The sequence below is a fragment of the Globicephala melas genome, chromosome 2, assembly GCF_963455315.2.
Source record: "Globicephala melas chromosome 2, mGloMel1.2, whole genome shotgun sequence".
NCBI classification, from domain to species: Eukaryota; Metazoa; Chordata; class Mammalia; order Artiodactyla; family Delphinidae; genus Globicephala; species Globicephala melas.
This window is the reverse complement of record NC_083315.2, coordinates 24,882,176-24,897,000: the sequence shown is the minus strand read 5'-3', so window position 1 is coordinate 24,897,000 and position 14,825 is coordinate 24,882,176. Positions and strand designations below refer to the sequence as shown.

Below are 14,825 nucleotides of genomic sequence, written 5' to 3'. Positions count from 1 at the left end.
ATCACTTGGAAAGGAAGCCCCACCCCCAGTGCGCAGCCACCCCTGTTCTCAGCGGCCCCTGGCAAGCACTAATCTGCCTTCTGTCTGTATAGATTTACCTATTCCGGATATTTCCCATTGATGGAATCACACAGTACAGAACCTTTTGTGTCTGGTTTCTTTCACCTTGCATAATTGTATTAGTTTGCTCCGGCTGCCATGAAAAATACCACAGACTGGGTGGCTTACACAACAGACACTTATTTTCTCATGGTTCTGGAGGCTGGAAGTCCAAGATGAGGTTGGGTTTCTCTCTCCTTGGCTTGCAGATGCCTGGCTTTTTGCTGTGTCCTCACAGGACCTTTCCTCTGTGGGCATACACACCTGGTATGTCCAAATTCCTCTTCTTCTTTTTTTTTTTTTTTGGCCATGCCACACGGCTTGTGGGATTTTAGTTCCCTGACCTGGGATTGAACCCGGGCCCTCGTCAGTGAGGGCACGGAGTCCTAACCACCAGACCCCAGGGAATCTCTAAATTCCTCTTCTTATAGAGACACTAGTCAGATTGGATGAGGGTCCATGCTAATGGCCTCATTTAACTTAATTACTTCTTTAAAAACTGTATGTCCAAATACAGTCACATTCTGAGGTACTAGGGGTTAGGGCTTCAGCATATGAGTTCTAGGGGAACACAACTCAGTCCACACCTGTAATGTCTTCAAGGTTTATCCATGTTGCAGTGTGTTTCAATACCTCCTTCCTTTTCTTTCTAAATTTTTAAAAAATTTATTTATTTATTTTTGGCTGCATTGGGTCTTCGTTGCTGCATGCAGGCTTTCTCTAGTTACGGTGAGCAGGGGCTACTCTTCGTTGTGGTGCACGGGCTTCTCATTGTGGTGGCTTCTCTTGCTGCGGAGCACATGCTCTAGGCGCACAGATTTCAGTAGTTGTGGCTCACGGGCTCTAGAGCGCAGGCTCAGTAGTTGTGGCGCATGGGCTTAGCTGCTCTGCGGCATGTGGGATCTTCCTACACCAGGGCTCGAACCTGTGTCCCCTGCATTGGCAGGCGATTCTTAACCACTGCGCCACCGTGGAAGTCCCTCTCCTTCCTTTTCACGACCGAATAATATTCCACTGTATGCATGGACCACATTTTGTCTTTCCATTCATCTCTTGATGGACACTTGGGCTTTTGGTTCTTGCGAAAAATGCTGCTATGCCCACTGCCTTTTTACATAACGGAGTTACTGGCACTGGGGGATGGGTGGCAGAGGAGGGCCAGGTAGTATGTGTCCACTGTCCCCAGGGAGCTAAGTGTCTGGGTGCAGATTCAAAGTCCAGCCTTCTGTGTCAGGGCAGCACTGGCCCTCCTAAAGCTGGTAACAGGTATCTGACAGGCAGCTGTGTTGTGAGCTTGCCTTGGGGCAGTGAAGAGCTGCTGGCTTGTTTGAGTCTTTAGTGGATGTAATCACTGTCCAGCTGTTTGCACACTCTCCCTGGCATCTGTCTGGCCTCTTTATCCACCGTGACTAATGGCTGAGTGATAGCTTTCTTACTGATAAGGAAACAGCAAGAACTATCAAAAAGAATAACTCCAGAGTTGTCCAACTTATCCTCAGTTTATCTAGTGATGTACTCTGAAAATCTTTCACCTACTGAAAGTCATGCAGCCCTTTTCTCATGGCAGAGGTGGGTTTTTGCCTGTTTCTTTTCCATCTGTGATTTGGGAGAGAGGGTCGTGCAGGTCCTAGAAGACTCTCGGACAGGGGACATCCGGAGTGGCTTAGTAGGTGCCATGGTTTTCCCTGCTCCACAGTGAGTTTACCCAGAGCTGCTACATCAGTTCATCTGGGTCTTTCTTCACTTCTGGATTGTTTCTTCGATCTCTGTTTTGTGTTTGTGTCCATAAAATATTGTCACTGGGAAACTTTTCTGACAAGAAACAAAGCCACAAGTGTTCTAGGGCCTATATCCTTGCTCACAATGAAAACAAACCAGGTTGGTGTCAGAGAGGAACGGGTGGCCAGCCTTGTCTGTGTGGGGTCCCTGTGCCCTGGTGTCTAGTCCTCAGATTTTCTTCTTTAGAAGCTGGATTTTAGCCGTGCAGCCAGAGATGGTCAAGCCTAGGGAGACCAAGTCACAAACCAAAGTGGTGAGAGAATGGTATTTAAACTAGATTGCCCACTTGGTACGTTTCTAGGAGGATCGTGGCTGCTGGTCAGAATAGAACATTCAGGTCTGCTTGCCAGTGGGCTGTCTGTGAGGGCAGGTAAGCGGGAGCTAGAGGGATTCTGTGCCTGGCGGGGCAGAGAAAAGAGCATGTGGGTTCCTGTCAGGGCTGCTCCCAGAGCTATGTATCAGAAACGGATACATAGTTTCTCAGCAAAGCACCCATTAATTTATCCTCACTGCACAGGGCAACTTCTTCAGGATCTGAGGGCCCTTTACCACAACGTATAGTGTGGTTACGGATCCCAACATCCAGTTATGGGTTCCAGCACCCTGATCTTTTTCTACCCCACCCCTGCCTCTTGTTTTAAAGCCTTGGAGAGGAATTTTCCAGAATAAAGGTTTCTGGCCTAGACTCCTCTTCTGGTTTTATAGGATAAATGCTCTCCGGGGGAGGAGTGGAAGAGAAACTGTCTCCACACAGGGGCCTGTCTCTTGAGCTCCCCTTGACCCCATCTTCCTTACAAACCCAGAGTGGAGATCCTGGAGCTAACGGTTATTTCAGGGTCCCAAGACCATTACCTGCTTATTATAACCTGTTCTTAGCACCGTAACCAGAGGCCAGTCTTTTTTTTTTTTTTTTTGCCACTGTGGCATGTAGGATCTTAGTTCCCCGACCAGGGATCGAACCCGTGCCCCCTACATTGCGAGCACGGAGTCTTAACCACTGGACCACCAGGGAAAGTCCCCAGAGGCCAGTCTTTAACCAAACATGCATTCTGTCAAGCAGTGTTGACGGATACATGCCACCAGCCCGGCTCTGTTCTAGGCCCCTCGGGATGGAAACAGCTGTGAAAGCGAGGAAGGTCCCTCCCGTCCTCTTGCTCACCCTTCTCAGTGCCCTTTGGGGGACTTCCTCTTTCTCAGAACAGGAGTCAGTCGTCCTGAGGGTCCACAAGGTGCCCCCGACTGCCCCTCCCCCTCCTCACTCTCCAGTCCTCTCTGTGCCACCCACCCGGCTCTTCCCTGAATCCAGATCCCACCCCAGCGCCTCTGTCCGTGTTGTGTCTCCACTTGGACGCCTCGTACTCCAGATACCTGGAAGGGCGACCGAAGATGCAGGATACAAAATGGAACGTGGACAATCTCGCCAGCTTGTTACAGCACGTGTTGAAGGGACAGCATCTGGGCTGTGTGAGGCCAACTAGTATCTAGTGCTGCTGGTAGCTTCTCCTGTTTCTTCGCACAACTGGAAAATCTTAAGCCAAGGTTGCCGCTCCTATGCGCCGGTGCTGCGCTGCAGCTACGGTGATGTCATGCTGTTGACAGCCTGGCCGTAAAGATGTCTTATCAGCAATAGAAATTTGAAGCTTATCGAAGAATTTGAATAGTGTCCGAGAAATAAGATCTTTCTTTTCTTCTTTCCCTTTGCTAATCAATTAGGACATCTTTTTTTTTTTTTTTTTTTTTTGTGGTACGCGGGCCTCTCACTGTTGTGGCCTCTCTCGTTGCGGAGCACAGGCTCCGGACGCGCAGGCTCAGCGGCCGTGGCTCACGGGCCCAGCCGCTCCGCGGCATGTGGGATCTTCCCGGACCAGGGCACTAACCCGTGTCCCCTGCATCGGCAGGCGGACTCTCAACCACTGCGCCACCAGGGAAGCCCAATTAGGACATCTTAAAACCTTTGAGAAGTACACAGAAAGCCCAAGGCCTCCTCTACCTCTTTAAAAAAAATTTTTAAAGCTGACTCAGTTTTATTTCATAAAATAGTAATTTCTTTTTAAATTGGCTCAGCCGTGGTGTCGACCATGAGCTTTTTCTGCATCAGTAGGGGAGGCTGTCCCAGTATGAGGGCTGGGACTCTTTGGGAGGCTGTCTCTCTGTCTTCATATGCTAAGTAGCACTTTACATTGTAGGTTCATTTGCAAGTTTTTAGTTATTAATCTTCATAATCGTTTCTTAAGACGATTCTTATTTCCTCATTATATCCAAATACTAAGTAATTTAGACATTGTCATAGAAACCACTCGGATCCAAAGTATTATTGTTGACTTTGTTATTGAGAAGAAGACTGAATGTTCTAGTTGGAAAGTAATTTAATTGCGTGACACTTGAAAGAGTACCAGCCTAGCCGGAGGTCTTGTTTTTTATTCCTTTGCTTATTAGCTGTGTGATCACAGGGAAGTAATGTAATATCTCTGAGCCTCAGTTTCATTAACTCCAAGGGAAAAAGGTAGGGGCGCACGCGCGCGTGTGTGTCTGTGTGTGTTTGTGTGTTAGGGACACTGTGAAATTCAAGAATGAATCCATAATTCTGACAAGGACCACATCTCACTTGACTCTGGAGACCCCTGGACAGTTGCTTTCGGTGAATACTTGTTTAATGTGGGAAGAAATGAGAGATACTGACTTTTAGTTCCATGTTTGCTCTTGGGCTTAGCAGAGAAACACTGAAGGACAATGAAATGGATATGAAATTCCCCGCGGATCTGCCCCAATTACACGCAAACTTTCCTTATTCTCTCAACCTGGACTTTACCCCGAGCCTGCATTGGGCATAACCTTACCCAACACCTCTCTCTTCGTTCCCTACTTGTATTCTAATTCGTGTACATTTCCCCCTCTGGTCTTCAATTGCAAGCTCTTGGGCGTGGGAGATCTCTCTTTGTCATACTCGGAGTGAGATGGAGCCCGGAACACTTTGATGACAGCTCTTCGATCACCTGCTCTTCCTGGCTGGACCCGAGATTGCTGTGGTTCCGGTGCAGCCTGTTCTGTGTAGTGTCTGACATGCAGCTACTGCTTGTGAGCATCTATTAAATGTGCCAGAAGATGGACAGTGGGCTGCTCATCTCTGTGGCTCCCCTTCCCTCCGGGAAAGACAGGCTCAGCATAGCCGTCTGGAGTCCTCAGCTGAAGTCTGCATGTGTCTTCTCTTTATTTTGTGTTGTGCCTGCAAGTTGGTGACAACAAAGACTACAAACCCACCGATATTCTCCCGACGATCTGTGCAAAGCCCAGAAATCGAGTCGTCCCCCCACCCCAAGTAAAACACAGGTTAAACTTGATTCCATGTTTCCACAGGTGCAGGATTTGTGCAAATCCTGTTTGTATATTTGTGTCATTTGCAAGAAGCAAAGGTGTTAGGAACACGTGCAAATCACTACAGAGTTCTTGGCTACCTTTCCGTCAGTTCCCTTCTCCCTCAATGCCTGGATCTATACCATCTATGCTTTGCTTCTTTTTTTTCTCTGGAATTTGAGCAAACTGAGCTATCACCGATTTAATATTTGGGGAGTTTTAAAAAAACTTTTTGAAATTTTGAAATACAAGAAGTTACAAAATAGTACATGGAGTCCCATGAACCCTTCACCCAGCTTCCTTTAATGGTGACATCTTATATGACTGTAGTAAAATAGCAAAACCAGGAAATTGACGTTGGTACAAGACTGTTAACTAGGCTGCAGAATATCTGAGTTTTTAAAAGCACACAGATTCTGAAGTCATAAAGTAATACTTTTAAACACAAATAACATATGTCTTCATATAGGGTGAGGAGGTTGACAGGGAGTGTAAAATGCTGTCAAAGCAGGAGCCTGGTGTGATGCTAGGTGTGAAACACCCAGGGGCAGTTTTAATAGCGTGGTCGGTCCCAAGGTCAGGGGCGTACACTCAGAAGAGGAAAGGCCTGCAGGAAGTGGAGGACCGCGGACTGGGCAGAAGGAAAGGAAACTTGCTGGTTCAGTAGGACTTCAGTTGTGACGATTCACCCAGAGCCAGGTCGTGGCCACGTTTAACTGTCCTGATACTCTCGTAACGAGATGGGTAAGTCCCCTCATTTGGAGAAAAGTGTACATGACATTTGTAGAAGAGGAATGATTTTTTAAAAATAGACTTTATTTTTTAGGACAGTTTTAGGTTCACAGCAAAATTGAGAGGAAAATATAGAGATTTCCCATGTACCCCCTGCCCCTACTCATGCACAGCCTCCCCGGTTATCAACGTCACTCACCAGATGGTACATTTTTACTAAGGGTGAACCTACACGGACACATCATTGTCACCCAAAGTCCATAGTTTACCGTGGGTTCACTCTTGGTGTTGTATATTTAATGGGTTTGGACAAATGTATAAAGACATGTATCCATCATTGTAAGATCATACAGAGCAGATTCACTGCCCTAAAAATCCTCCTATTCATCCCTCTTTCCCCCCAACCCCTGGCAACCATTCATCTTTTTACTGTAGTTGTACCTTTTCAGAATGTCATAGAGTTGGAATCATACAGCGTGTACCCGTTTCAGATTGGCTTCTTCCACTTAGGAATAGGTACTGACCGCTCTTCCATGTCTTTACCGTGGCTGGCAGCTCATTTCTTTCGGGCACTGAATAATATCCCATTGTCTGGAGGTACCACAGGTTATTTTTCGTTTCACCTGCTGATAGACATCTTGGCTGCTTCCACGTTTTGGTGATTATGAATAAAGCTGCTATAAACCTCTGTGTGCAAGTTTGGAACTGGGTTTTCAACCTGCCGTTGTGGCATTGTGTGGACGTCCGTGCCTGTGTTCCCATTCACATGAGTTACATTTTATTTAGAAAAAAAAAAAAAAAATGTTGCCCTCTCCCCTGTCTTTGGATGGGCGATGAGGTAAGGGCTTATTTCAGTCTTTTATTTGGCGTCTCTCTTCACTCTCTCAGACACAGGCTTGTTTGCAGGAGCAAATGATGACACTCTGTGTCTAATTAGCAACTTCTGATTGCTCACGCCTGCCATGGCTTGTTCTGCCTCCTCTCACTGGACGGAAGGAGGTGGGTTCCAGCATGGTTTCAGTGTTTCAGTCTGGCTCCCTGGCTTCTGATCGTGGAAATGGGGTTGCTTTTGGCTGAATTCACAGCAGCATGGGGGAGCAGGGGTGAGGGTTAGACGCCTTTGGCCGGCAGAGGGAACTGAGAAGAGAGAGGTCATGGAGAAAACCCACCCCCATCATCCTTTCTGAGTCTGGAGCTAGTTAAGGAATTCGCTATAAATAAGCACCGCAAGAGGCACTACTGTGCAGGAAGGGCTTTCTCTGCTCTCTCCTGCCGGACCGCTCAGCTGTTCTGGGTGAGATGGTCTGAGTGACAGTGTGCTCTGCCCCTCATCAGGACTCCACTCAGCACCCCCGGGTCAGGCTGTAGTCATCACAAGTCCCTTGGGGGCCATCTGCCCACTGTGTCAAGTAGAGGGTCCTAACTGGCTGTGTTCCTTGACCTTTGGCCTAGTTCTAACGCCTCTAATCGCTAAACTTCCCTTTACTCATTTAAAAGGATGACTGGATTATCTGGAAAATTCCTTCTAGCCTTAAGAATGCCTAGGACCACGGGTCATAGGCTCCCCCACCACCTGCCCCAGTACTTGGAGCTGTCCTATCTGCAAAAGCATCATCGTATTCGAGGAATTTTTACATTCTCTGCTGCCTTTCCTGAAGGACGGCGTTCTGATCGTCTGCTTGGGGGTGGGGGGTGGGGGTTGGTCAAAGCCCTGGATAGTTAGATACAGATGCGGTCTTTGGCAGAACTAGGGAAAGAGGTGGACGTCTGAAACAGTAAACACTGAACCAGTACGTTCTTGGAGTTCAGATGCAGTTGGGTTGTTTGTAAACGGCATTGCAGTCAATCAGCGTCAGCTTCCAGAAGGATGCTACGCTAATGTATAGCACTTGAGGATTGCAAGGGCCACACCAGTTCTAGCTGCCCCCCCCTTTATTTTAAAGTGTACATTTGTCCGAGTCCCCCACTCATTCCCAGTTTGTTTGCACTTAGATATCAGAAGTGGGAGGGGGATTACTTGAAACTTCCATTTGCTGGCCCCCATTAGGTGTAGGAGGTGATGAGGGAGAGAAGCTCTGCTCTGTAGCCAGAACGCCTGAGGCTCTAGGCGTTACCGACACCCGGGCCGGGAAGGCACCAGGTCTGGGTGTGGAGTGTGAATACTTAGATAGAAGCTCCGAGGAATGTCAACCGCCTCGTGCCCTCAGAGCTGGACCCTGGTCGGACACGTCATCCGGATGACGAGATTAAAGATGTGTCTTCACTGGTGCGGCCGCTCTCCGCTGAACTGAGACCCACAGTTGTTTTCAAGTTTGGACCCCCATCCCCTGCCTTGCCCTTCAGCGTGTGCAAAGAAATCGGTGGGCAAGTACAGGCACGCGGGTACACCAGGTACACTGGGTCCTCCGGGAGAGACAAGTGTGCAAGCCTGTAGGGCTGCAGCCGTCCCCACCCCGGCCCCAGCGATCTGGAGGCGGCGACTTTCCGGCGCGGGCGCCAGCGCTCCCTCGCTGCTATTTTCCTCTTTGGATCAGACCATTCTTATTTCAGGAGTGGAGTGGGACTCTCTCTGGGGCGCTATAGGGTGTCATCTCTGGCATTTGCTCCCGGTACAGAAAAACAAGTCCAAATGCAGTGAGTGCACTCGGGTTTCTGAACAGCTGCCCAAACGCCGAAACCAGACTGTCAGCAAAGCTGTGGGAGGGAGGAGCGCAGGGACTCAGGAGAGGGAGGTGGGGGTGGGAGTGGGGGGATACCCAGGGTGGGGGCGGGGGGAGGAGGAGGTCAAGGGCACCCTTTCGGTAGGCGACGCTCGTCCCTGGGCTGGGATGCGGGGAAAGTGGGGGATTCCCGGGCTAGTAGGGTGCCTAGAGTGGGCGTCGGGGCGTGGGGAGGGGTCGGGGGTACCGCCGGGTGGGCAACACTGGACGCTCCGCGACCCTGGGCGGGCTGGGAGGGGGATGCCTGGACGGGGGGTGTGCCTGGGGTGGAGGTCCGGCTGGGGGGTGTTTTGGGGCACCCGCCCGATGGGCGACGCTGGGCGCTCCCCGCCTCTGGGCAGGCTGGGGTGAGGGGAAGGGGGAGGCCCGGGGGGGCGGGGCAGGCGGGAGCAGCTTGACGGCCGCCAGGGAGCGGGCGCCGTCCCAGCCGAGCCATGCGGTACGTGAGCGACGTGTGGCAGCCTCTGCGCAGACTGTTCCGCGGCGGTGTGGGTTTCAGCGAGCGCCGCCTCCTTCCAATCACGGCGCAGCCCAGCGTGAGGGATACACCTCTGCAGGGCAGGGCTGCGCTGCGCACCGAGGCATCGCGTTCCAAAGTCACATACATGCCATGCCCTGTGCGGGCGGCAGCTCCCGCTCAAAGCAGCCCAGATCTTCACGGGGCGGCCACCGACCTGACTACACGACTGCCACATGTCGCCTGCTGATGCAAAGCTGCGGGGACCGGGGATGCAGAAGGGACACATACACCAAAAACTGGCGAGGAAGAGATGCAGTAGGGCTGCGCCGGTTAAATGGCACGAATTTTAGGGGTTTGCACAATCATGGTGACGCCTCCCAATAGTTATTCCGGGGCTTGCAGCCAAGTAATGAATTGCAGGTCGGAATAGGATCTATTTTTTTTACTCGGAGAGATGAAGGTATATCGAAAATATTGTAAACGGTGACCGTGAAAACCAAGATGCCACGTTCCATTTTGGTCCAGCCTCCGGGTCTCTCCCACCCCCTCCTCGTGCCCGACATTCCGGGACCCGGGGTTCCAGGTCTTGGGGGCTGGGTGTCGGGGGAGCAATGTTCAGCACTAGTTGGGGTTTCTAAGGAATTCAGGAAATTGGGCGTGGTGAGGACGAAAGACCAGGGAAGCCCTCTCCCCGTGGGTGGCGGGGCCTGTGGTGGGTGACTCACAGGTATTATTAGGGAGCAGCTCCGGCAAGGAGTGACCCACAGGCGCTCTCAGCATCCTCCCTCTGGCTTCCCTCTAGGGTAGCAGAGACAACACCCCCCACCCCCGCCCCCGTCCCCTCTAACCTCTCTGCAACCTTTAACCCGAAACCCTCGTCTTCACCTTGACTGTGCCTGACCCGGAGCGCGTGCTAAAAATGCAGAGTATGGGGGTCCCATTCCCAGAGAGACCGAGTCCGCAGTATGCATTAAGCATGCCAGGTGATTCGGCAGAGGGGCTTTGTGGACCACAGTGGACGGTGCTGTTTCTTTCCTTCCAGCGCAGTTGAGTTGATTATTCTGGGAGGCTGCGCAGGTCGCTTTTAGGGGATTGATAGAAGGAGGCTCACGGAGTAGCACTTTCAGCCAGGGCTGGTTTAGGGCGTTATCCGGGGGACCTCAGTGGCCGGGCGCGCCGGTGTCGCCGGCCTGCAGGGGGCGCCAGCAGGCTGTCTCCTGGCTGGGCCACCCTCCTTCCACGTGAAAGGGGGATGGAACACGAGGAATGCGTCCCCGCCCCGGGGCTGACGTGTGCGTCTCTGCCGGCCCGGATTCTTAAAAGCCCGGGAGGAGCGCTGGGCATCCCAGCAGAGCCAGAGAGGAGGCGAGTTGATGTGGACCGCGGCGCACTCGAGCCAGCGCACAGGGACCGCGGCTGTCACGGCGCTCCGAGCATCCCGGGGCTTCCCGAGCGGAAGAGTCCATCCCTGCGGGAGCTAAGGGTGCAGCCCCAGCCCTCCCGCTCCTCTCTGGGAGCCTCACGCCTCGGGCGAGCGTCCGTGATTTAGCACAAAGCACGTTTCCAAAAAGCCGCGCTCTCACGCACGCACCCCCTCCCCTCTTTGTTTCGGGGGTCGCCAGACCGCTCTCCTCCCCAAGTCTGAATTCTTCAGAAGGGGCGGAGGGCCGCCGAGTCTCGGCTGAGAAGATGCCCCTGGAGCTGACTCAGAGCCGGGTGCAGAAGATCTGGATCCCGGTCGACCACCGCCCCTCGTTGCCCAGATGTGAGTGCAGACGTGCGCGGGGCCGGGCTGCCGGGGAGGGCGCGCCGTGTGGACAGCGAGGCCATTGTGTGGCGGGCGCCGGCCGGGCGCTTTTGTGCCGGCTCCCCTCCTCCGGCGCGCTCGGGCGGGCCGGGCGCCGCCCTCCACGCCGTCCCCGAGGCCCGGCCCAGGCGCCCCCAGCTCCTCCCCGCCGGCCTCGGCGCGAGGCGGGGACGGCGCGGGCGCTGCGCCTACCCTGGCCGGCGTCGGGGGCGCTGTGGCCCGGCCCGCGGTCTCCGCGGAGCTCCACTCCGCTCGCGCCGGGAGCGCAGAGGGACCCGGAAACAGCGAGCGCACGGGACGGGAAGCGCGGAGCGCGGCAGAAGGTCTCCGCTTCGGGGAGGCGTGGGAAGGGACGTCTGCGTGTCCCCCGGCCCGGGCCCCGCTCCTGGGCGCCCGCCGCGCCTCCGCGGGTCTCAGCCCCCTTTCTCTGTCCGTCGCTACCTCCCCTCCTCTCTCTCCCCCTCCTTCCCTCCTTCCTTTTTACCTCTTTCCATCTCGCCTTTTCCTCCTATATATTTCTCTCTCAACCTCTGTATTTCCACTCCCTCTCACTCCATCTTTCTATATGTTTCTCTCTCTTTATATATCTCCTGTATTTCTCTCCTTCTTTCTATGAATTTCTAATCTTCTCTCTCTAGTTCTGGTTTTTACCTGTCTTCTCTCTCTTTACTGCTGTCTACCTCCCTCCTCTCTTCCTTTCCGCGCTCCCACCTCTAGCTCCTGTGCTGGGGTCTACAAGAGAGTTGTCTGGAACCAAGTCTTTGTGCAGGTTTTGGGGGGGGGGTGTCTGCGGATGGGTGACTGCACAGTTGGCAACGTTTCCCACGTGCGCGCGCGTGTACACACACTCACTGAGCTCGGAATTTGCTGGCAGTTCACCTCCTCGCCCTGTCCGTCGTGGCCCATAAATGCTTTGGGAAGGTTTACCTTGGGCTCCGTCCCCAGCCAGGGAGAGAGCACCTCTTAAAAGGGTGGTGCGGGTGGTTTGAAGGCGACACTCCTCCTCCAGGGAACCCGCCCAGGAGCCTGTCAGGTGGCCAGGCTGAGATAGCCGTGTTTTGCTCCAGGTCAGGTCAGGTTGCCTGAGAGGTAAACGTGGGCTTCCAAGTGCAAACCCTCCAGGTGGTTTTTAGGCATCCACAGAGCCTGGGCACTAGGTGGCCTGCTGACCTTCTCTGCTGCCACGTTTCTCAGGGGATGGTCACCAAGGCCACGATGACAGCTCCTCTCCCCAGGCTTTGCCCAGGTATGAATCACCCCCCCCCGCCCCCCACCAACTCCGGACCTGCCCCAGGAGGTTGGGAGAGCTGGCCCTGGGGTGCTCCTAGGTCATCCTGTTGATGGGGACCTGGCCAGGTGCTCCCCACACTGGGGGCGGGGGGGGTGCTCCTCCACCAGCTTGACCCCTCTGGTCCAGCGGGCTACAGAAGCCTGAAGGACAGCTGGGCTTCTTTACAAGGTAGCCGAGGGCTGGGGGCCTTGCAGGTGTCTTGTTCCACCAGCCTTTCAGGTATGCTCTTACATAGCTCGCTGAACAGGCTGACCACGGTCTGGTTGTATTTCTGTAAAACCTACTGGTAGTGAGGAATGCCCCACCTGAAATCCTGAGGGAGATGGCGAGATGCAGAAACAGCCCCAGCCTTTTTGACTTTTGAATAAAAGATATTGATGGAGTGCTCGGTGAACTGTAATGGGTCATACAAATACGGGCTGGTTCTGTAAACGCCTGTATGTGTGCGCATACAAATGCGCACGCACATGTAGTCGTTCCCTGGGGTTCACGGTGGGGTGAGAGCTGGGAGGTCCAGCCGGGGCCGGGGTGCTGAGATTGGCTGGCGTCCGCTCAGCCGCGTGATTGTGAGAGACACAAGTATGCAGCCATGCTTTTCCTCCAGGCTTCACAGACGCATCCATTAGAATCTATCAGTCTGCACGTCTCACACGCAGATGAGAGATTTGCCTGAAAATCCCTGTCGGAACAATTCACGGCTTGAGGTGGGGGGTGGGGGGGGCTTGCTAAAGCTGATGGATTAAGTCTCCTGTCCCCGCCCACTCCTGGAATCCCTGCCTGTGGCTGTGGGGTTATGTTTTTTTCTTATGAAAATATCTGTACCCTGGATATTTACTGCTTACGTGTCATTATTTTAAGTAGCAGTGTCTGTCACCGTTTATATAGTCACATTTGTCTCTCATCCAATAGCGAAGAGAGGGTATCCCTTCTTGGCGTCTTTCCAGATTCCCTGCCCCTGCCCCCTCCTTTCGTGGCATTCGGAACCCTGGGTAGATTTTCTCCCTTCTGAACCTGTTCCCGTCTTTCTAAGTGCTGTCCTAGTTGGGGGTGTACGGCAGCCTCCTCTGAGATGTGAAAACTACAAGAGGGCAGCGGAAACACTACTGCTGATGTATAAAGAGCAGTCAAACAAGCACAGTACAAAGCCCCAGATTGATTCGTTTGGTGGTATTTCCACCTCTGAAACACATCGGTGAGGGGCCCCGTTGCTACACCTTCATGGTGGTAAGGGCTTCTTACAAAACCTGCAGCTTCCTTCAAGCGCAGACCATAACTCAGGGAGACTTACTGACTTGGTGAATCAGCTAAGTGTACAAAGAAGTAAATCCTCGACTGGCGAGAGCTGGCGATCCTTTCTGTTTGTCATCACAGAAAGCTGAGAGTTCTGTGTACAGGTCTGGACTTACTTATCGTTTCCCCACTCGGAATCCAGTTTCCTCATCTCTGTAAAGTAGGTTGTGTACTGTCTGCTGAGAGAAGGTTTCATCTCAGCAGGGGCTTAGCTCCACTGATGGTTTTCCAACCTAAAGAGGGAAGGAAGGGAAGGAAACCTTCCAGAGAAATCCTGACCTTATCCTTGGGTGGCCACTATAATTTATAGAGGTGATTCTTGGCCCTGACTTCACATTAAAATCATTTAGGGGAGACTTTGGGGGAAAAATCCATGCTGGTACCCCACACCACGTGAGAATTGCTGCAGGTGGGGCCCGGGCATCCTGGTTTTAAAAAGCTTCTTAGGTTCAGCCACTGGTTGAGAACCACTGATTGAGGAAGGAGGGACTGAAGGATTGCGGGTGAGAAAGACGGAGGTGAGCTCCAGGTCTGTCCCTCACTGCCTGTGCAGGGGGACCTCCTTCACTTGTGGGTCCTAGTTCCCTCGTGTCTGGGATGATGAAGCCTTAATGGCTGACGGAGGCCAACGTAGCAAGTATCTTACACATATTATCTTGTGATTAATCCTCCTGAGAACCTTTCTGAAGCATCCCTGCATTTCACAGAAAGGGAAAACCGAGACCCTGAGAGATCAAGTAACTTGTCCACGGCCCGAGGAAGTGTCAGAGCCCGGCTTTGAACTCTGCTTGGCTCTAGACCCTCTCAGCCACCACGCTCTTGTGTTGTCAACTGATTCACTAAAATGCCCATCCCTCGCTGTCTGCCGGAGAGCATGTCGGGTCGGGAGGGCCGTTTGCTGCACAAAGGTTAGGCGCGAGTTAAAATGTGCGTGCAAAGCAATGAATGAGTTTGGCGTCCACCACACAATCCAGAAGAGCTTTGAAAAGAGATTTTGCTGAGCTGGGGTCTCTCTACCCCGCAGAGCCTCAGCCCACCTGCCTGGGGCAAGCTCACTTAGATGTTTTGTTTTGTTTTTTTTAAGATTTTTTTTTTTTGATGTGGACCGTTTTTAAAGTCTTTATTGAATTTGTTGCAACATTGCTTCTGATTTATGTTTTGGTTTTTTGGCCACGAGGCATGTGGGATCTTAGCTTCCTGACCAGGGATCAAACCCACAGGCCCTACATCAGAAGGCGAAGTCTCCACAACTGGACCGCCAGGGAAGTCTCTAGATGTGTATTCTTAACACAGACC

General features: G+C 52.6%; 1 protein-coding gene across 9 annotated transcripts in view; it reads left to right on the top strand.

The window, feature by feature from the left end:
* Positions 1 to 14,825, top strand: part of PFKFB3 (6-phosphofructo-2-kinase/fructose-2,6-biphosphatase 3) — an 83,886-nt gene that overhangs the window by 47,553 nt on the left and 21,508 nt on the right. For 6 of the 9 annotated variants that reach the window (XM_060293348.1, XM_030836899.2, XM_060293347.1 and 3 more), the window contains exon 1: positions 10,683 to 10,906. The exons of 2 other annotated variants lie outside the window; for them this stretch is intronic. In XM_060293348.1, the coding sequence (XP_060149331.1) occupies positions 10,831 to 10,906 (76 nt within the window). In that variant the 5' untranslated portion in view covers positions 10,683 to 10,830. Of the gene's footprint in view, positions 1 to 10,682; positions 10,907 to 11,160; positions 11,272 to 14,825 lie in introns of those variants that run through there. One more of the 9 variants, XM_060293352.1, reaches the window with a different exon arrangement.